At 36.3% G+C, this 22,269-nt stretch overlaps 2 protein-coding genes across 2 annotated transcripts in view; both read left to right on the forward strand.

The window, feature by feature from the left end:
• The window catches only part of LOC134529728 (histone acetyltransferase KAT8-like), a 47,700-nt gene that overhangs the window by 17,248 nt on the left and 8,183 nt on the right, over positions 1 to 22,269 (forward strand). Inside the window, exons 5-7 of the mRNA XM_063364111.1 lie at positions 4,521 to 4,751; positions 5,505 to 5,749; positions 9,840 to 10,070. Of these exons, the coding sequence (XP_063220181.1) occupies positions 4,521 to 4,751; positions 5,505 to 5,749; positions 9,840 to 10,068 (705 nt within the window). The 3' untranslated portion in view covers positions 10,069 to 10,070. The remainder of the gene's footprint in view (positions 1 to 4,520; positions 4,752 to 5,504; positions 5,750 to 9,839; positions 10,071 to 22,269) is intronic.
• On the forward strand, positions 62 to 3,689 carry LOC134529727 (uncharacterized). The gene is made up of 2 exons (XM_063364110.1): positions 62 to 603; positions 1,309 to 3,689. The coding sequence occupies exon 2, from the start codon at positions 1,320 to 1,322 to the stop codon at positions 3,054 to 3,056; it is 1,737 nt and encodes a 578-aa protein (XP_063220180.1). The 5' UTR covers positions 62 to 603; positions 1,309 to 1,319; the 3' UTR covers positions 3,057 to 3,689.

Here is a 22,269-nt window from a genome sequence, read left to right on the forward strand (position 1 = left end):
TCTCACGGAAGATTAGTTTTAAACATTTCTGCTGTCACGGTAATTTACTTATAATTATTGACATTTCGAAGAAACTACACTTTTCAAAGTAGCTTTGTTTTACGTTGGATGTTACCGTCTGCAAAACAGTTGTTTTCTTTTTCGATAACATCGAGGTTAGACTTCTAAGATAGATCGCAATATAGTTTATATCGATTTATCGACTGCGTGTTATACCTTCTACATCTCGGTTTGTTTTCGGTTGTTTTGGTCGTTTCCTGGCTAGCCAAGCCACGCCGTCACAATTTTTAGCTTGCATTTATTGTACTTGTTTCTTTCGTTTTATTTATTGTGGTTATTTATTTTGGTGAATTGAGGTTACGTACTTATAGTCATGCATTGATAATTATCTTGTTACTTTCTATCTAGGCGGCAACTACAACCCAGTGCGTTAAAATGCTACGGTTTTTCTCCATGCTTTCGGTCTTAAAAATGATTTCGTAAATTTTTTTTGTTATTGTTTATATATCTTTTTATTCGTGTTATAAACCTGGATCGTTACGGAGGCCTAATGGTAGTTAATTATACTTAGTTTCTCGACGATCTGCTTTGTTTATTTAACAGGTAAGTGAGCATTATCTGTATTTCTGTATGTGTGTGATTTCACAGAACCTTTTCAATTAATTAGGTTATGAAGTAAATACCGGTAGTTATAATAATCACGTCAGTATGACGTCATTTTAATCTTTTTAGGTTATGAATGCAATTATTTTTTTGTTTGTAAACAGTTATTTTGCATGATGGCCTACTGGATTATGTTTAACTGGAGATCAAATTATTTTTAAACCGTGAGAATGGGTGGGTTTTTCCAAAAGTGAAAATTTTTTTTATAACTTACCTATTGTTCTTAGAACAACACATAACCTAACATACTTAAATGATATTGCAAAGTACCATCAGGTAAAAAATGAAACCTTATTTAAATTAACTGTAGGCTATTTTGGACTGTAATTATCAACAAAGAACTTTTTTTTTGCTGTGAAGGTACAAACCTTTTTTAAATTATAGCTGTGATTAAGTTTGTGATGCAGGCTGCCTGTGAATATACACTTGATACAGGAATAATATATAACTTTTAATAAGGTTATGTTAATTCAGCTGTTACACTCATGAAGTAGGCACTAACCAGTAAGGATGTAGTATGTTGATAAGATTGCAGATATTTGATAGGGTTTTGGTTACTCTGTATCAACTCAAAATGTACTTTCTGTATGTAAGCTGTAATTTTTAGAAAAAGTATTCATTTTTAACATCTGTGTTTGTTCCCAGCTCAAGGTGTCATGCCGCCTTCAAAATTTAGAAAAACGGTATTCAGAGCTGAATGGAGCCAGGACCCAATGTATGCGTGGGTGAAGGGTATTGAAATAAATCCCTATTCTGCATGGTGTGATGTGTGCAAGCAAAAGTTTGAGCTTAGCAACATGGGGAAACAAGCTCTCACAAGTCATGCGTCTGGGGCTAAGCATAGAAAAAGATTACAGGCAGCCAGTAAATCGGTCCCAATTACAATTTTTTGCAAGACAGGGCTATCAAAAACAACTTCGCAAGTAAAGTCAACAGATGTACCTGAAGTATCATCAGAATCTATTCAGAATTCATCAGTTTCTGAGGGTTCAAAGTTATCACCATCACCTAATGTACTGAAGTTGTTAGAAAATGCAGTTGCTGGCTCAGCATGCTCATGTATTTGCACATGCACATCTGTAGAAAAGAAATCAAAGTTATTGAAAACATATTTGTTGAATGATAATGTGACAAGAGCAGAGGTCATGTGGTGTTTGTTTTGTGTAACATCACATAACTCGTTACGGAATGCTGAAAGTAGTGTTTCAATCCAGCGCAAGATGTACCCTGACAGCAATATTGCAGCAAAAATGAAATTGAGCAAAGCAAAAGTATCTTACACTATTGTTCATGGCTTGGCGCCACAACTCGAGCGAGATCTAAAAGCTGCTATATCAAATTGTTCACATATTGTCATCGGTTTTGATGAAAGTTTAAATAAGGTTGTGCAAAAACAGCAGATGGATTTAACGGTGCGGTATTGGGACGATGTCAAGAATGTGACTTGTACTCGCTACTTAACCTCTGTTTTCTTGGGTCACTCAACTGCAGCAGATTTACTTTATGCATTCAAAAGTGCGTTAACTTCTGCTCTTTTACACAAGATACTTCAAGTGTCTATGGATGGTCCGAATGTGAACTTACGCTTTTTAAAAGATCTAAGAGAAGATTTAAAAGAAGGCCGTCCACATGAAGGTGTAATTTTGGATATTGGCACTTGTGGTCTGCATTCATTGCACTGTGCTTTCAAGACAGCAATGAAAGGAACAGAATGGGAAATTATTCCATTTTTACGTGCAATTCACAATCTTTTTTACAATATCCCTAGTCGTCGTGCAGATTTTATCCGCATAACAGGATCAGATTTGTTTCCTTTGAAATTTTGTGCAGTTCGTTGGTTAGATAATGTGTGTGTAGCAAACAGAGCCTTGAAATTACTGCCCTATTTGCTCAAATACATTCAGTCACTTTGTTCAAAGTCTGAACCAAAGTGTGCAAGCTTTATGGTAGTTAAGAATGCTCTTCGTGATAAATTGCTTGGTCCTAAACTTGCATTTTTTTCATCTGTGGCATCTGAAATTGAACCTTTTCTGAAAGAATTTCAGACCGATAAACCAATGGCTCCTTTTCTTTATTCAGATTTTTGTGCTGTTGTTAAAAATCTTATGATAAGGTTTGTCAAACCTGAAGTAATTGAATCAAAACCCTTGTCTGCGATTGATTTATCAGGAACAAATCTTATGTCTCACAAAAATGTTGACCTGGGTTTTGGAACAAAAGCAGAATTGCGTTCTGAAAAGAACTTAACACAGAAAGACATTGAGTTATTCAAGCATGAATGTTCTAAGTGCCTACAAGAACTTGTGAAGAAGATTTTGAATCGCTCTCCACTTACTCTCAGTTTGACTAGGAGCATTTCATTCATTGACCCTTCAGTAGTTTGTATGCAATAACTGGATTTCTGGAGTGCAAGCTGATAAAATTTGTAGAGAATTCAAGCAAGTGTGTGCTGTAAAGTTAGTGCAAGAAAATGTGAAGATATACACACGCAGTAAATTTCGCCTTGATCAGTTTTGGTTTGATCAGTTGAAAATTTGTTCATTTGAGGAAACAAAAAATTTGGCATCTTTCCTGAAGATGATTTTCATCTTTTCACATGGCAATGCTGCTCTGGAAAGAGGATTTTCTGTGAACAAGGAATGTCTGGTGGAAAATCAACAAGAAATATCTCTCGTAGCTCAAAGGAGAATTCATGATAGTGTCTCTGCAGCTGGGGGAATTGATGATTTCCCTGTAACAAAGCAGCTTATACATGCAGCTCGTAATGCACACTCCAACTTTAAAGACTATTTGCAAAAGCAGAAGGAGCTTTCTCAAGAAAAAGCAGAAACTAACATCTTGAAACGTAAAATTGCTGCTGAACTTGCAGAGCTTCAGGCAAGAAAAAAGAAAATTTTAGAAGATGCCCAAAATGAAAGTGCAATTCTTGATTCTCGAATAGAAGCTCTTAAAACGTAGTGCAGTGATAATAGACCCCATTTTGTAGTGTTTAGGCCTACTAAATTCAATCATTATTTTCACAAAAAGACCTAAGTTATTAATATTTATGCTATAATTTTATATTTCTTTAAGATCCATGTCATATATGTTTATATTCATTTATATGTACGTACAGCTACAATTTACTATATAGAAGTTTTTTTTAAGATTAATGATGCAATTTTGTGAATTTGAAGACTGTGTTTGGAGACTGGAAACTGTTTTTGAGACAGGATTTGAAGGTTAATTGTGTATCATATTCTTATAAGCAGAACACATCTTGACATTTGGATAGTTTTATTGTGACTGAATGTAGCACTTCAATAAAGAGGTGAGTCTAAACTTTTTGAGCAATGAAAATTTAAATTTAATTAGAATACATATGTCTGTGTGTCTGTCTTAACATTGTGTATCGTAAGTCTGTGTGCATGGTTCATAAAATAATTGAGAACCAAAATCAAGTAATACTACTGTATTTAAGTTGGCGAGTTAATTGTTTTCACATGTGGTATTTATTATTATTTTTAAGTATGTCTGGAAAATTTTCAATTAGTCTGGAAAACCTGGAAATGTCAGGGAATTTTAAAAATGCTTGGCACTAGACACCCTGTAGTAATATGTACTGTTAGTTTAAGTTTTAAGGATACAAATTCAAGAATTTTGAAGATTACTTTATGGGGTAATTTATACTGCAATCCAAACCCTGACGTAACAAAATCCCACTTACATTGTTATATTTAAAAACTTTTGTCTGATTAGTAAAAAATTAATTATTTGAAAAGCAACTAATCCTTGGATAGAGTATTATTGATTTTCTTTGTAAACATTGTAGTATTTTGTTCTTACGGTTTTTTTAGTTAAGCATTATTTTGTTACAGCGTGAGTGTACTTGGCGCCAACCTCGCGGTAAGGAGATATATCGTAAAGGTACTCTGTCTGTCTGGGAAGTAGATGGCAAAGACCACAAAGTTTACACCCAGAATTTGTGTCTATTGGCAAAGCTTTTCTTGGACCACAAGACACTCTATTTTGATGTTGAGCCCTTCATGTTTTACATATTGTGTGAAGTGGACAAACAGGGTGCTCATCTAGTAGGTTACTTCTCTAAGGTGCGTGTCAGTTTACTCCATAAGGTCTGTTATTTTAATTATTAGAAGCTCTTAATCCTCTAAAATTGAAGTAGTGGTAAAGGTAACTTTGCAATTTTTATTTTGTACTATTTCACTGCAATTAATTAAAATGTGCTAAACTGTATATTGTTTGTATGTTGTTTTTTTTATATTTGATATAGGTCAATAGATAAATTGCCAGTGTGTAGTTGCTACTGCTTGTGTGTTTGGGGAAAAAAAAATTGTTACCACAAACCCAAAATAATAAAATGCATGGCGAAAAATTTTTTGACATTTGCACTCTGCAAATCTAAGATCAAGTATTTAATGCTTTTCAACAGTATTTATTTCAGTTTATTACAATTTATGATTTTATTTAATTTTTAATACTAGAACTTATAAGCTATAGTGAACAACATGAACACCCATTATGACCAAGCTGTAAACTGCAATAAATTTTAATTATAAATACATCAAACACAGTTTTTCATTATTATTATCATTTTTTTTTGCCACTTTTAGTGCATATTCATAGGCTTGAAGATGATTTTGTCAATAGCAACATGATATTGACAGTAAATCATAATATGAAATATAAGTTATTGCTTATAATTTTTATTTTTTGTTTTTTGTGTAAGCAAATGTTTATAAGTGTGTGTATAAATGTGTTATAAAGTTAGGGTGTTGAAATTTATTTCTCCATATGTGTAATTCCTTAAAAATTATATTAATTTTGTTTGTTTTTTTTTATAGGAAAAAGAGTCCCATGAAGGAAATAATGTTGCTTGTATTATGACACTGCCACCTTACCAGCGATTGGGATATGGGAAATTCTTGATTGCATTCAGTTATGAGTTATCAAAACTAGAATGCACTGTTGGTAGTCCTGAGAAGCCATTATCAGATCTTGGCAAGTTGAGTTATCGTTCCTATTGGTCATGGGTGTTGCTTGACATTCTCAGGGACTTTAGAGGAACTGTGTCCATCAAAGCTCTCAGGTAAATGCTGTTGGTGTGGAAAAATATATTATTAGATTTAGGTTTGTGCTTTTGTGAATATACAGATGAAAGAATTACAGATGTGCATGTGTGCAGTCCAGCTAATCTGTACATTTCATTTTTGTGTTGTTTTTTTTATCAGTATTACTTTAATTTTGTAATGCCACTTGTTCTGTTATGTGGTTATTTGGAATAAGTACAGACAGCTATTTTTAAGTGGAAAATTGTACAGTTATTGAAAGGAATGATGTACAGAATTTTATTCCCAAAATGTTTATCTGGAATGCACTAAAAATATCTAAACCATGTAGCAGAAAGCAAATATTATCTTTGAATACACAAAGTTTTCTTTAGACAACCGTTAGTTTTGTGAAGGGTAAATTTGTGTTTTCTTAAATAGTGATACGGAAATAATTGTATGATGTTTATCATTACTTCGTTACTTTAGAAACTTGAAACTTCTTAATCTGTAGCAAAGCATAATTCATCAAAATAAAAGTGAATACTGCAAAATTTAAATAATATTACAGAACAGATTGATGGCAAGCAAGGAAGCAGCAGAGATCTTAGCAGTAGGCTCAGTATAAAACCAAAATACCGTACAAAAGAAACAGTGAACTTAAATTTTAAAAAAAATTATATCATTATGGTAATGAACGCAGATAAAGAAAATATATCTTAGTAATAAAATAAAAATCACAGTTAGTATATTTTAAAAAAGTACACCAATCCCTCACCAAGCACGACTTCAGATAGCGCATATTTATTTAGCGCAATGTTAATTTTACTGCTCTAGTCTTGAATACCGTATCAGTAAATTTCTGTTAGCAGGAAATCACCACAGGCAAAAAAAAATTTGGCCATGACACCACGAAGTCTGCTTCACTCAGTGAACAACAGATGTACTATGACATACAGTTAGCATATAGTTTGAATGCCTATGTATATCTGACTACGCTATCGGCTGTTGTACAAACATCAGCTATGGCAAGTTTAGTTGCTGCTATTGGGTGTAAAGGACCAAATGTGTTTGCGTCTGGCCGTACCGTTGTTACCCGGCCACAGACCTCTCCGTGATGAACTTCAGTCTAACCAGTGGCTGGTAACTGTACATTTTCAAGCACCGGCAGTTGGAATCATGGCTTCCAAGTGAGAGCGTAATGCTTCGTGTTCAAGTATTTGAGACAAAACTAGAAGTATTACGGCATTAAGAATAACATGAAGGCCACAGTTATGTTGGTTTTACTTTAGTTTTAAGCAAGTTAACTGTTTGTACAATCTTACATATCATAAATAAGGACTCTATCAAACGTTTATATAAATCTTATGGTTTTGGTTGTACTAGCAGGAATATGTTTGACATTAGACATCGGAACAGAAATGAACAGATGATTCACGTAGAAACGGTTGTTGAATGAATGGTGTAATGTAAAAAAATTGTGTCCTTAAAGGTGATACGCAAATAAGCACTTTAATTTTGAAGTACATAACCACCTACCCTCCATTAACGCAGTAACGTATTTGTCATAAAGGATTTGATGATAGGCTTATAAAGATAAATGGCGTGGCGTATTTATCGTGAGTGTTATTCTATGCATTTATATTACGTGAAGAATATTTCCGTACACATTTCGGAGTACTATAAGTTAATTTACTTTTGCTATTTATGGAGAATAAAGCTTTAGAATACACATTTTCGAATAACAGAAACATTTTTAAAAACATTAGTCGTGCTAAGTGAGGGATTGGTTTACCTAGAATATTGATGAAAATTGACTTAAAAAAAATATTACAGCAAAAACAATTAACCAGAAAAAAGTCTATGTTGTATGCCACTGGATCTTTGTTGTCTTTGATTACAAAGCACCCTGTGTAGATCTTCTTTCTCTTTTTTCTCTAGACACAGTACTACCAACATCCAATGAGACAACAGCTGAAAAAGATTTGCGTTCCATAGAGTAACAGCTCATAATGTTCCTGTATGGAACTGTTGTTACTTCTGTCCAAAACAGAATATAAATTGAAATATTGTTTTTGAAATTAAAACTTTTATACTTCTCTTTACACAATTAAAATTGAAAACAAACCAAGGAGGAGGGTACTTTCCCTAACCTGTCATCAAATGACCTAACTAAACTTACTGGGCCTACTAAATTAATTACTGTCAGCAATTCACAAACTATATCAGAAACAGTATTTACTATCTGAACCTTTTATATTATGAAAATAATTATACTCTTATGTCAGCAGAGAGAAAACAATGCCACAGTAGTCACAAACTACTTAACATCTTAAATATAATAAAGTAAACCTCATCTTCTGACTTGCAACCAGAAAAAATATAAATGATACTAGATACTTAGCTACATGACTTATGAATTTTGGTCATATGGCCCTCCAGATGATCAGGCCTGCGTCACAACATGACACGACATAAAAAGACACATCATCATCGTCGTCGTTGTCGTCATCTCCCCAAAAGCCTACAACATCCTCCGCAACAACCATCCGAACAACAACTAAGAGGCCTATGAATATTCTTAAAAGGAATGCACTTAGCTCAATGTCAGCTGCCTCCATTGGCTAGATGTGCATAATTGCACCAAGATTTCTGGTCGACTCATTCAACATGCACACACTGCCTTCTGTTCTGGTCGAGCCATTGCGCCTGCTTACGTGACACCGGACCCGCTAATCAATCAGTGCCCGATTTCTTGGCGTGACCACTGTTCAACCACCTTGCGTACAGGTCAGCTGGACTAAGATGAACCACCTCGCTCAAGGCTGCAGGGACTTACACAGGTTGTCAGCTGAAACCTTTTCCCCCTGCCTTCGCAGCACGCCGGCACATGCATACGGGTAGCACCGCCTTGTTGTTGACTTCATAAATTCCCTACGATATCTCAATATAAAGATATATTTTTGACAATTTGGCTGACTTATCAGTCAGAACTGATGGACTGATGAACTGATAGCTTTCCATCAAATTGAACTGTGGGCTCGAGGGAACTCAGCTCGAGAGAACTGTCGTGTGTGGGGACAGCGTCTCGCCAGTCCAAGCAGTGAGTCCATCAGTCTCAGCTGGTTGTCGTGGCAGACATCTTTGTTTACACTTTTTGCTTTTTTTGCTTTGTATAATTAATTGTGGAACTCCAACTGCAGCATGCAATGTTTCTTCCATATTCTACGATGAAACAATACATCAGACAGCAACAGCAACACCAACACCAAGTCTGATTGTGTGGGGGGAGGCTTCAGTTTAGTCCTAACTGTAGTTTGGACTGTTTGGTACGACTTGAGCATGTGGACTGATTGTGTTTGGACTGAGCAGTCCGAACTGGGAGCTGGACTGATCTTGTGTTGGGGGGCCTTAACTTTTTATTTCTGGCATTCCATTAAATCATATAATATGCTTGAACAGATACAACATCTTAATATTAAATTCTAAAAGGTGAAACCAAGATGGCAACATTCGGCTCCGTCTCCATAATTTTTTTTGATGAAATACAACAATAAGATGCATTATTTCCCAATTATCATTTTAATTCCTTTTACAGCATACACTGTTTCAGATTTATTTTTAAATGTTTTATGACCTTAGAGAAACTTAATTTTTCAAATACATTACATAGTTGTGTCTAAAACTTCCATTCCTATATCTGGCAACAGTGCACACTGAAACAAGGATAGCGCTTATGACATAAATTGTGTATTGGAAAGAGAGAGTGAATATCCATTACACTGCACACTGCAAACTAAGGATTGCACATGCTCTACAGATATGAAATTTTTATTGGGTTGTGTTATGTATATGTATCGTAAATAATTTTGCTCTTATTAGGAATAAACAGCAGTGCTGTGGAAATAATATGTATCTACTGGTATTTTCAAAAGAAAAAAGTAATTATTATGTTTAAAAATTGAGGAAAATGTAAAAAGGAAGGGTGGAAAAAATTCCATATTTAGCTATATAAAAAATTAGCGAGGATTTTCAGTATTCACAGTATTTTCAATATTTTTTTTGTATTCTTCTCTATGGATAGTTGAAACTATGAGAGTGTAAAATTCACTAAAGTTGTTATTTTGGCAGTGAAATGACGAGCATCGCGCAGACAGACATCATCTACGCCCTGCAGTCGATGAACATGGTAAAGTACTGGAAAGGGCAGCATGTGATCTGTGTCACACACAAGATCGTTGAGGAGTACATAAAGACTTCACAGTTAAAAGGTCCAAGGATGACTGTTGATGTGTCGTGTCTTCGATGGAGCCCACCGAAGAAAGTACAAGTGAAATTGGGCAAGAAGTGGTGTTTGTAAAGGTAAACATTACATTGTTAATGGTATTAATCTTTTATTTATGTGCCATCCTAGCACTATCAGGGATTACATAAGTTCTCCCTATTTTTGTGACCCATTAATAGTTTTAGGTTAGAATTGGAAGTGACAAATGTGTGTAGCATTTTGTTATTGTGAATTTAGATTAAATTAATCATATAAGCTGCTCCCTGATTAACCTACTGGCATGAAAGTAAGTGCATTAATAAGAGTTATAAATATAATTAATAGATATTTTGTTACTACAAGCAAACTTAATCTTAAATTATTTTATTTATATATTTTAAATGGTATCTGAGTGGCATCTATTTGGTTTTTCTTGGCACAACACAGAGCCCATCCGGGTAGTAAAAATTTTCTTTATTCCTCCACTTGAGATCTAGTACTTGACACAGAAAATCCGCAGTTCAGAAATGCACCTTATTTAACAATTTGAAAATGGGCCTATCTTAATACTAGATGCACTGAAAGGATGCCTATCTGTTTCCCAATAATATGAATAAATAAAAATGCTGATATTTCTACAATTTAATGATGTCAATCAGGAATCTTCGTTACAGCATATTACCTCTGTAGCCATGATTCTTTGTTACGTGTGTAAGCACTTTGTTTTGAAAACAGTTACTGCGTAGCATACCTCAACATTCCATTATCTTGACCATCCTGATTTTTAAAAAACATACATCCTAATTTTCTATTCTAAACACATTGCCCCTTTTGCATTATACCCCAGATAAATATGGTCCTTAATCAAATGCATTATGCTTAAAGCTTTATAATTTTTTTGGTATATTCACAGTGTATGTAAAAAGCTCATATAACTACAAAAACTTGTTACAAACCTTTGTGATGGAGTTGATTGAAGAGTCCTTCCTGTGTTAAAGTTCTGGATATTGTATGGATAAGTGTCAGGATGGCTACAGGCAGGGCCATTCATTGACAGCTCAATAAGCATTTTCAGGTTTTCACTTATTGTGCGAGTTCAAGCAGTTAAAATCACAAATCCCATCCTGCATGCAGCGCGATATACCTATTCTTATTATGTGAATAGCATGGAGGAATAAAGGAAAATTTACCAATTTCAATTAAATGCAGCAAAAGTCAAGAAACACTGTGCTAGGGAGATAAGGTAACTAATAGGTAAAAAATTTTTAACTGCTCAGTGAAGTAAATAAAGAAATAGAATTAATTCATGAGCACATAACAGCACTGTCAAATGATTAAACATAGTAATAGTTTTGTAAACTTGTCATTTATTAGCAAAATATTTTCTTAAACAATATATTGTGTGTACATATATCATATTTAACTTAATATTCTATTCCTTGGAAGTGAGGGACAAAAATATTTTTCAATTTTGTGTATTGAAGTGTAAAATCACAAAAACTGTGAGAAATATTTGGATGCTTTAAAACTAACTTTTAAAATAAAATGTGCTGAAAATGAATGTATCAGATGCAAAAGTATAGGGTAATTATAAAGTCCGTGAAACATTTCAAAAAATCGGTACAGTGAAGTGGCTAAGAATTATGTAACAAATTATATACCACGTGAAAGAAAAACTCTCAAAGTTTTTTTTTTCCACTAGTTATAAAGGTTCTATGTGTTCACCTTGCGTCACACGACACACATCTAATAGATAGTCCAATTCTGCCCATACCCGACCCAGAATATCAGGAGTGATGGTAAGAGCAGCTGCTACGATGCAGTGTCTCAATTTGTCAAGGTTCTATGGTACAGGTGGAACATAAACACTATCCTTGATGTATCCCCACAAGAATAAATCGCAAGGTGTCAAGTCCGGTGATCGTGGTGGCCACGGGAGTAGCACTTGTCATGCGGCCGCCCCACGGCCCATCCAGCGATGTGGCAATGTCTCATTCAGATAATCTCGTACCACATTGTGGTAATGAGGTGGAGCACCATCTTGTTGGAAGATGAAGTCCCTGCTATCAGCTTCAAGTTGTGGCATAAGCCACAATTGCAGCATGTCGAGGTAGGTGATACCAGTGACAGTTCTCTCAGCAAAGAAGAAGGGGCCATAAACTGTCTTGTTTGACATGGCACAGACCACGTTAACTTTTGGCGAATCTCTGACGTGTTCGAGAGTTGCATGTGGATTCTCTGTCTCCTATATGCATGTGTTGTGTCGGTTGACTCTTCCTGACAGATGAAAAGTAGCTTCGTCACTGAAGATTAATTTGCTTGAAAAGTCATCGTCTTCATGACGGTTCTACATGACAATGCAGAACTGCAGTCGGAGCAATTTGTCATCATGGCTGATGGCTTGCAGAAGCTGCAATTTGTACGGCTTCACTCTTAATCGCTTACGAAGAATTTTCCACACTGTTGGCTGAGGGATGTTCAATTCTGCACTAGCCCCATAAGTTGACTTCTTGGGACTCCGCACCATCACGTCCCGTACACAATCCACTGTCTGTTGTGACACGCCTGGCCGACCCGACCGTTTTGCATCGCACAAACAGCCGTCTTCCTCGAATTTCTTGTAACACTTCATTATCGACTCCCGCTCTGAAACGGCTGTGATTAAACAAGAACTCATCTCAATAAAAGAAAGTTTGTTTGTAATAAATAAAAGTGAGATATCTTATAGTCAGGCTTTAATGAAGTCTTCGAGCGACAAAAAAACTGAACGTGTAGCAGCACAGAGCGTCTCGGGTAACGGGCGTCCGTCCAGTGACCTACTTCCGACGCAGCGAGAAAAAAAGCGATGTCACCAAAAACAACCACACCAACCAACATGCTGACTCTGACGGCTTCACCGTTGTCCAAAATGCACGAAAATCCAAAATGAATGTGAATACAGAATCCAAGCTTGAGCCGGAAAGAAAGAAAACACCGATGCAATGGGAATAAGGAATATTCCCACCCTTAAAACGGTCGTCAAGCCTGTTCCGAGAAGAACAAAAGCACTGTTTGTTACTCGTTTTGATCCTTCTGTTCAAGCAAACGAGATAGTTGACTATATAACTAATGAACTCAATCTTTCACATGTTAAGATAGTGAAACTTAGAACCAAATTTGATTCTTACGCTTCGTTTCACATAGTAGTACTTGAAGAAGATTTTAATAGAATAAATAACATAGTATTCTGGCCGAGTGGGTGCTTAATCAGTCCCTTCTACGGTAAACTCCACCCGGAACAAATTACTACCAGTGACTCTACATCAAATAATTCCGTCAGCACTGATAAGACTGTCATCCCCATGAAGCCCTTATCAGCTGGTGTCACTGCAACGAACCTGTCTCCGGTGCCAGGAGGAGCACCGTAATTGGTTTTCGTGCACCCTATTTCAAAGGAATTGGAAATTTTTTATCAAAACGTCCGTGGTCTAAGAACTAAATCAAAAGAATTCTATGAAAACATTATTATCTCTAATTATGATTTTATCTGTCTAACTGAAACCTGGTTCAACGATGTTAGCATTAATTCCCACTACTTCACAGACCAATACTCAATCTACAGAAATGATAGAGACGCCTTGCTGACTTCTAAAGATCATGGTGGCGGTGTTTTGATAGCAGTCAATAAGTTTAAATTCACTTCTATTCAGCCTATTGTTAACCTGGACCACCCCGGAATTGAATCTGTTTGGTTAAAAGTTAAAATGTCTCAGAATAAATCCTTTATAATTGGCAATATATATTTACCACCCCAAACATCACCAAATATTTATTCATCTTATTTTGAGATTTTATAAGATAAACTGGCTGCTTATCAAGATGAGTTAGTGCTACTTGGTGATTTTAACGTCCCAGGTGTTGATTGGACCAATAATCTAACTACCAACATCGTGCACACGCACATCAAGACTAAAGCACAATATCTTATAAACTTTATATCTAGTCTTGGTCTATTTCAGTATAATACAATCTTATCATCCAAAAATCTCTTAGATCTTTGTTTTACAAACATCTCGCAATGTTCAGTATCTCATGCGGATGAAGCACTTGTCACTGAAGACCCATATCATCCTGCCTTAATTATAAAAATAATATCTGACAGCATTCCTTATGTGGTCAGTTCTACTAGAGTCTCTAGGTCCTATATAAATGGTGACTATCTTGGTCTTTACAATGCTGTTAAAAACTATGAATCTACTGATGTTAACTATCTTGTTGATCAATTAACTACTTTTATATGTCACAATATTAATGAATTCATCCCCGTTTTCATTAGCAAACCATCTAAATACCCTGTTTGGTTTTCAAAAGACTTAATTCAAGCTTTAAAATCCAAGAAACATTTTCACAAACTTTACAGAAGAAACAAAAATATGTACTATTATACTAAATTTTCATTCTTTCGAAAACAAACCAAATATCTTATCAAGCGTGATAAAATAAATTGGACCAGAACCACTAACAATAATATCAAGAACAACCCTAAGAAGTTTTGGCGCTATGTCAAATTAATAAAAAATGGTTATCATGAACAGCATTCGTTAAAAGTTAATGATGTTGTATCTAGTGATCCAGTGGTGTTGACTAATGTATTTGCTGAATACTTTTCAAGTGTTTATGTGTCCTCTAATGTCAATTACCAAGTTCCCACCTTAAATTCATTCCTTGATACAATATCTGTTCCCTCTGTTTCTGACAGCCTTGTGCTTTGGGGCATAAGGGCTCTAAAACCCTCAATGTCTACAGGACCCGACGGGATTCCTAATTTTATTCTGAAAGACTGTTCAAATTTATTAGTACCCCTATTAAAACATTTATTTAATACTAGTTTAAGAACCCAAGTTTTTCCAAATAAATGGAAAATTGCAAAGGTCATTCCAATTCATAAAAACGGTAGCAAATTAAATGTGGTTAACTATAGACCAATATCACTATTAAATGGTCTCTCTAAAATTTTTGAAAAAATAGTTTTTAAAATCACTAATTTCCAACTAAAAAATCGTTTATCTAGTAATCAACATGGCTTTAGATCAGGAATGACCACAGCCACCAATCTAATTACTTTCCTCAATCCTATTTTTAATGAAGTCATTAGCAGGGGTCAGGTAGATGCCTGCTATTTTGATCTTGCTAAAGCTTTCGATACTGTAAACCATTCATTACTATTAGGCAAGTTACATAATTTCGGTCTTAGTGACAATTATGTTAATTGGTTTTCTAGCTACCTTAAAAATCGAACTTTTTTTGTATCTATCAACAACTCCAATTCTTCAAATTTTATAGCTAGTTCTGGAGTTCCTCAAGGTGGTACCTTGTCTCCTTTACTTTTTAACATATTTATTGATGATATTACTCAAATTCTGAATCATTCTTCTGGCACACTATTCGCAGATGATCTAAAAACAAGTAGAAAAATTTTCTCTTTTAATGACTGTTTATTATTAAAAACTGACATTAATGAAATTAATAACTGGTGTAAAGCTAATCTTGTGACCCTCAACAAAGGCAAAACAAAAATAATATCCTTTACCAGAAAATACCGTCCTATCAAATACGATTATAAATTGGGCAACACCTTAATTCAGAAATCCTCTTCTCTCAAAGATTTAGGTATAATTCTAGATTCTAAATTGTTCTTTCACCAACATGTTCAACATTTAATTTCTAGTTCCCAAAGAACATTAGCTTTAATTAAATATGTCACATGTTATGCTACCAAAACTGATTCTATCCTCTCACTTTATTTAGCATTAATTAGGTTAAAACTAGAATACTGCTCAGTAATTTGGAACAACATCAATATGTGCGATAATATTAAAATCGAAAATATACAGAATAAATTAATAAATATTATTAATCAAAAACAACTTCCTCTACCCAATCTGATATCTCTCTCAAGTCGAAGAGAATTACTTGACTTTATTTTTATTAAAAAATGTTATACTAACAAATTAAACTGTAAATATATACTTGACAACACCGGTTTAAGAGTACCTCCTTTTAACAGTCGTTTAACTTCCACTTTATGTACAGTTAACAGAAATAATGATATTATCTTTAGGCTAATAACCAATTTTAATAAATTTGATAAAGACTTCAATTATTTTCCTTAGTTCCTAATGATCATATGTGTTTTAGTTCTGTATTGTCTAGATTGTAACGTTTGAATTTTGTTTTATTGTCTTTCGTTATGTGTGTTTTGTTTTTATATGTATTATATTCTATTGTTTTGTGTTTTTCATTTATGTTTATTATTGTGAGTGTATATGTACCTAATTGTGTGCCAACCATTAAAGGCTTTGTCCTGTTGGTTGGCATGTTACAATTACAAATAAAAAAAATAAATAAAATAAAATTATGCTATTGTAAACTGGTGATGTTTTGTTAAACTTGCCACGGAAAGCTCTTTGGAAACTCACTACCGATACGCTACGAGCGTATTCAAGCACACAAAAGGCTTTCTCTGCCTGGTTCGCAGCCATTTTGAGCAACTGCATGCACTAGCGCCCCTGTCGGTTGTTTTTTAAAATAGCTTTTTGGCGCTACATTCAAAAAAATTTTGAGAGTTCTTTTACGCTGTATACAATTTGTTACGTTATTTTTTCCATTTCGCTGTACCGATTTTATGAAATGTTTCACGGACTTTATAATTACCCTGTATGTATGTGCCTAAATATACTTAAATTTTACTCCTAATGTCTTCTTGGAATATCTTATATGAATATGTATAGTGACAGGAAGCGTTTCTAAGAGATTAAAAACTTAAGAGAAAGTCTTACGGTGGTTTTGAATGTAATATATGCATGACATTGAGAATGAAACAGGCTTTATAATTAATTGAAGGTAAAACCTGGAAATAACCAGGAATTTAGAAATCCGTGTAGAATGGCTACCCTAGAGCTCGTCTGTTTACAATCAAGAATCTCCCAAATCTCTTATAGGGATCCATTCTTAAGGATGGGGTGCAACTGTTATGGGTAACCTGTGTTCATCATGGCACGTAAGGGTGATATTTACACCCTTCTTGGTCATCACAAGCCCTCCTTCCACTGCAGCAATGATCATATTGCAGGGGCCTTGGAAAAACAAAATATTTCTGGTAGAAGGGTACTGCAGAATCGATGAATACTGTAGTAGAGGGAAAATCTTTTTAAAAGAGAGCTACTGAAGTTGTATAAGCTTGGAAAGCTGAATGTTATACGACTAGACCTGGTAAGCTACTCTCTCTGAATTGATTATTAAAATTCCTATTTTACTTTACAGGATTTTTTTCATAGGACTTGGTGTGATAAATTAAACTTTTTTTAAATATACAATACATCATATAAACCAATCCCAACATCTGGATGCTGTAAGCAGTGTTATATTTTATGCAGACTTTAGTACCTTGGTTTTATCAAACACTCTTGTATAGGTGAACCTTGAAGTGCTTTATCCACTGCAGCAAAACACACTTACAGCTATTGCCATGGCACATTTTAATTGTTGAAATTATCACTAAGTACTACTACATCTAGGCATTCAAACATTTCCTTGAAACTTAAGCATTCAATGAATGCAGAAACCTTTTGTCCTGGGCAGTTGCAACAAGAAGATTATGTTTGGTTATTATTCTCAATAAAGGTCATCAAATATCCATTACATCAGAAGAAAATTTATATACAACTAGAGAGTTGAACCACCTATTATTTTGATGAAGGGATGGTAGTGTTCTTTTAAGTTTTTTTTTTAATAGTGTGAAGAACTCTGTAGAATAAAACCACATATACTGGAATTTCAGTTCACTGGCAAATAATTATTTGATATTTTGCCTAATTGCCATTCTTAATACTGATCTTCATGCATTGAATATCACCATTAAGAATCAAGCCTGTAGGGACGTATGAATTCTATCTAAATTTCCACTAAGAGTCATTTCACAAAATATTTTTGGGTGATATTTTAAACACAAAAAAAAAGTCATATTTAAATTTTTAATATCTGTTTTAAATAAGCATTGAAGTACTTAATAAACTTTTACCAATAAAATTATTGTGCATTGTTATTTTTGATGGAATATGTCATTAAAATTATATTATGAAAAGTAATAGGATCTTTATATTATTGAAGGAATTGTAGCTGCGCAAGAGGGTCACAACTGAAAACGGTAAAAAACAACAAGGGGTCTTTACAGTAAGGCCCACAGCAGTGGTGTGCTAGTGCTGCAAGAAATAATGTCAATCATACTCAAAATAACAATTTATTTATAAAAATATAGAGGCGAAACATACATATACATAAGTCGTTCACTAGCAATTACTAAGCATTCCTTGTGCATTCCCGCAGGAATCATTCATCAGGTTACAATAATGTTGAGATTAAATGGGCAAACTGGCGACGCGTTTGACGTAGCACAAACCATATGGGCCGCTAGGCTAGGTAAAGTGAAGCTGAAGATCGTTGGCGGAAGTCGGGCACAGCAAGCAAGGAAGGGTAACGGAAAAAGGATGGCGTGCCAAACTAAAAAAAAAAAAAAGAGAGGGAGCCCCAACACCATGCACAAATCCAACAAATACAAAGTGCAAATACAAATTTCAAACACAAGTTCCTAGGAACACAAACATTTAACAACAGGCCAATAGGCTAATCTCATAATAATAGGTACAACAACAAAGATATAATACTGCAACTGGATATAATACTGCAAACAACTTACAACAAACCCATAAAAAACCATTTAACAAAAGGTTTCACCTGGGTTACATGAGCCTTTCGAAATTTAAATTTGCGCCTACAGCACCTTAACAAAAGGGTGTTGGCAACCAAAAACTTGTCGATACAATAAGGCCCCTCATAAGGAGAAAGTAACTTCACATTCAATTGATCAGCCAACTTAGGCAATTTAAACGCTCTACAAAGGACTAAATCCCCAATCTTATAACCATGAGGTGCTCTAGCCTTATTATACTTGTCAGAAACGGCCTTACGGGCCTTATGAATGTTACAGGAAACCGTGTCGAGTACACGTTCCAATGCCTGGGTGTCCAGGCTGGTGTCGAGGGACGGCAAGCCCCACTGCGCTACTCTGCTTTGGCAGTGGTTTTGCTGTGTTTTGCTTGTTTTCTTTCATGACCATGTGCGGCTCGGGAGTCAGTTGGATCTACCGGCTTCACCGCGACATAGTAAGCTCACGGCCTAGGAACGGGATTGAAGGTGGAAAACCAGTAGCTGAATGAAGAGCCGAATTAAGTCCGACATTAATATACTCCAGATCTGTATCCCAAAGAGTCTGATCAGACCGGTAGAAGGAAATCAGGATGCTTTTGAGAACCTTATTTTGCCGCTCCACCACATTGCCCTGCGGAAAATAAGCTGAACTATAAATAGGTTTAACAGCCCATTCAAAAAGGAAATTCTTATAGATAGTAGACTGAAAATACGGGGCATTGTCAGAAACGATCATACATGGAGGACCAAACAACTTAAAAACCTCTTCCTTAAGCACCTTAACGATAGTGGCTGGCAGCCTTCATGTTTCTAAGAGGTAATAAAATAACAAATTTTGTGAAAATATCCAAAACAACAAGCAAACATACATTACCCTTCTTAGAACGGGTCAGAGGACCAAAAATATCAACATGTAAGACATGCCAGGGCGCAACAGGAGGATCAACAACATACAAACCCACCTTAGAATTATGCGGCGGCTAAGAAATCTGGCAGTCAAGAAAAGATCGAACAAAGCTCCGAACATCAGCATGAAGCTTGGGCCAAAACAGGTGCGCTGAAATTCTGCGAAATGTTTTATCACAGTCCTCAGTCACATGTCCAAACACGCAACAGTTTGCACAGCGAGCGCGAGTGAATGTTGGAGCACCCTGTACTGGCTGCGTAGAAGTGGCAACAGCGCCGCCAGTCAAACGCCGGCCCGGCTGGGTAGTGTCAAGAGGCGGGGCAGACGGGTGGCCACCTGGGGGAATTACACCAGCCGCGCCGCCGGCAGGGAAGTGCGCACGCGACCCACTGTGGTGGCGAACGCCGCGCACATGAGCTGTCATGAAGGCGAGGCTGACGACTATTATCTTCATGCGTGCGTAAAACACGAGCGTCAGCATCGTGTGTATCACTGCCACGAAAATCTGAAGTAACCTGTAAGCTGTGAAATCCCCTGTCACGAACACGTGACACGGACATAGACCGAGGGGGAGGCGAGAACTCAGCCTCGTATTTAGGCACCGCTAATAACCACGCCTCTACCTCACTACCCCAAGCACACAAAGCATCAAAGTTGGTAGGTGGAGCTAACATACCACAGTGGGTGAGCACATGGGGCGCAAAGTTGGCTAAAATAAGCTGTACTAACTCAGGCTCGGCGATGTCAATTTCCAAAACATCGGCATAGGAAACAACCTCATCAATGTAATGAGTGACTGACTCATTAGGACGCTGAAACCTGAACATCAAATCGCGCTTACACGCGTCCATGACGCGCGGCGGACACACAGCACAAAGTACCGATGTCTTAAAAGTATGAAAATCTACCTTCTGTACGATAGCCTCTGTTAACCTAGACATATACACACCAGTACACTTACTAAGCAGAGCCTTCATAAAGGCGCCAGCTGACACCAAATTCAATTTAGCGAGGTGCTCAGCCTGTAGAAAAAAATCTAGAATAGGCCTAGGCTCACTACCACTCAACACAGGAAGGGATTTGAGAACAGAGAAAAACAGTTTTTGAGAAAAGGAATTATCGGGAGCCGGACTTACTTCCAGTGTGGGCTGCGCCGTCGGAACACAAGACGAGACGTCACTGACCTCGCGTATGAATTGAACGAGCCGGGCACGCATGTCAGCCACGGTGTCGCTCGCCGAGGCAGGCAGCTGGTTCTCCTTGAGATACCGTATCAGCTCGTCGCGGTGAAGCCGGTAGATCCAACTGTCTCCCGAGCCGCTCATGATCATGAAAGAAAACAAGCAAACACAGCAAAACCACTGCCGAAGCAGAGTAGCGCAGTTGTTGTAGCCGGGCAATAGGGTCACAACTGAAAACGGTAAAAAGCAACAAGGGGTATTTACAGTAAGGCCCACAGCAGTGGTGTGCTAGTGCTGCAAGAAATAATGTCAATCGTACGCAAAATAACAATTTATTTATAAAAATATAGAGGCGAAACATACATATACAACATAAGTCGTTCACTAGCAATTACTAAGCATTCCTTGTGCATTCCCGCGGGAATCATTCATACAGGTTACAATAATGTTGAGATTAAATGGGCAAACTGGCGACGCGTTTGACGTAGCACAAATCATATGGGCTGCTTGGCTAAAAGCAACAGAAAGAAATAAATTACAATTACTATTATGACGCGGCTTGACAAGAAGTGTCCAAAACCATCGTGGCGTGCCCATATACAACCGCAGAAAAGAAATATTACACAAGCTACAAATAGTACTCGGCGTGAGCAAACGAAACTAAGGCAAAGAACTAAATCAAGAAATGACCTGAGGGGTCCAAGATGGCTTACAGACATTACAAATCATGGCAAAAATGCAAATGTGAAAGCGCGGCCACAACGCGCAGGCAAGAATAAGAGAACATACTAATTACAGAAGCTAAGTTTCACAGCCGAGTACATACCGCAACGCGACGCCAGCCCAAGTGACAGCCTTCGAGTCAGACGACCGAGAGACTGCGATGAATGGCCTGGGTGCCGGGTTTATATAGGCCGGAAACAACACACGTCAGAGCGCGCTGGTGGCGCGGCGGGGAAGGGAGGAAGAGGGGGGGTAGGAGGGGAGGTTTGGTGAGGAAGGGGAAAGGAGGAATAGGGAGGGGAAAGGAGAGGAAGGAATGCTGTGCAGTGCCCGCACTGCTTCAGAATAAAATATGGGGGAATGACATGCAATCACTAGGCCACAGCCTCCACTTTCTGTAAGTCTATTTAGCAAAAATGTATGTCAGTTTTTAGTTCAAGCTTATAGTTGTTTTTGTTTGTAAGTTATTATCTCTGAGTTTATATAACTATTATAAATAGTGCACCACTAGTATTTGTCATATGTGAATTCAAATTCTATGTTCTCTCTTAGTTTTTGTTTTGTCTTCAGCTAAAAATCAAACAGTAAACTGGTCATGTGAAGCAATCCTGTGTTTGTTTCTAACAAAACTTTTTTTTAAAATTAAAACCTTTATATTTGTGTGTGTTATTCTTTGAGATACAACCACTGATGTAACCTCATGCTTATATTTCTACTTATTATCTTCTTGTTTATCTTCTT

The sequence above is a fragment of the Bacillus rossius genome, chromosome 2 (genome assembly GCF_032445375.1).
Source record: "Bacillus rossius redtenbacheri isolate Brsri chromosome 2, Brsri_v3, whole genome shotgun sequence".
Classification (NCBI taxonomy): domain Eukaryota; kingdom Metazoa; phylum Arthropoda; class Insecta; order Phasmatodea; family Bacillidae; genus Bacillus; species Bacillus rossius.

What these genes read in the sequence shown, in the direction of transcription:
- LOC134529727 (XM_063364110.1), top strand. Translation starts at nt 1,320, where the DNA reads ATGCCGCCTTCAAAATTTAGAAAAACGGTATTCAGAGCTGAATGGAGC.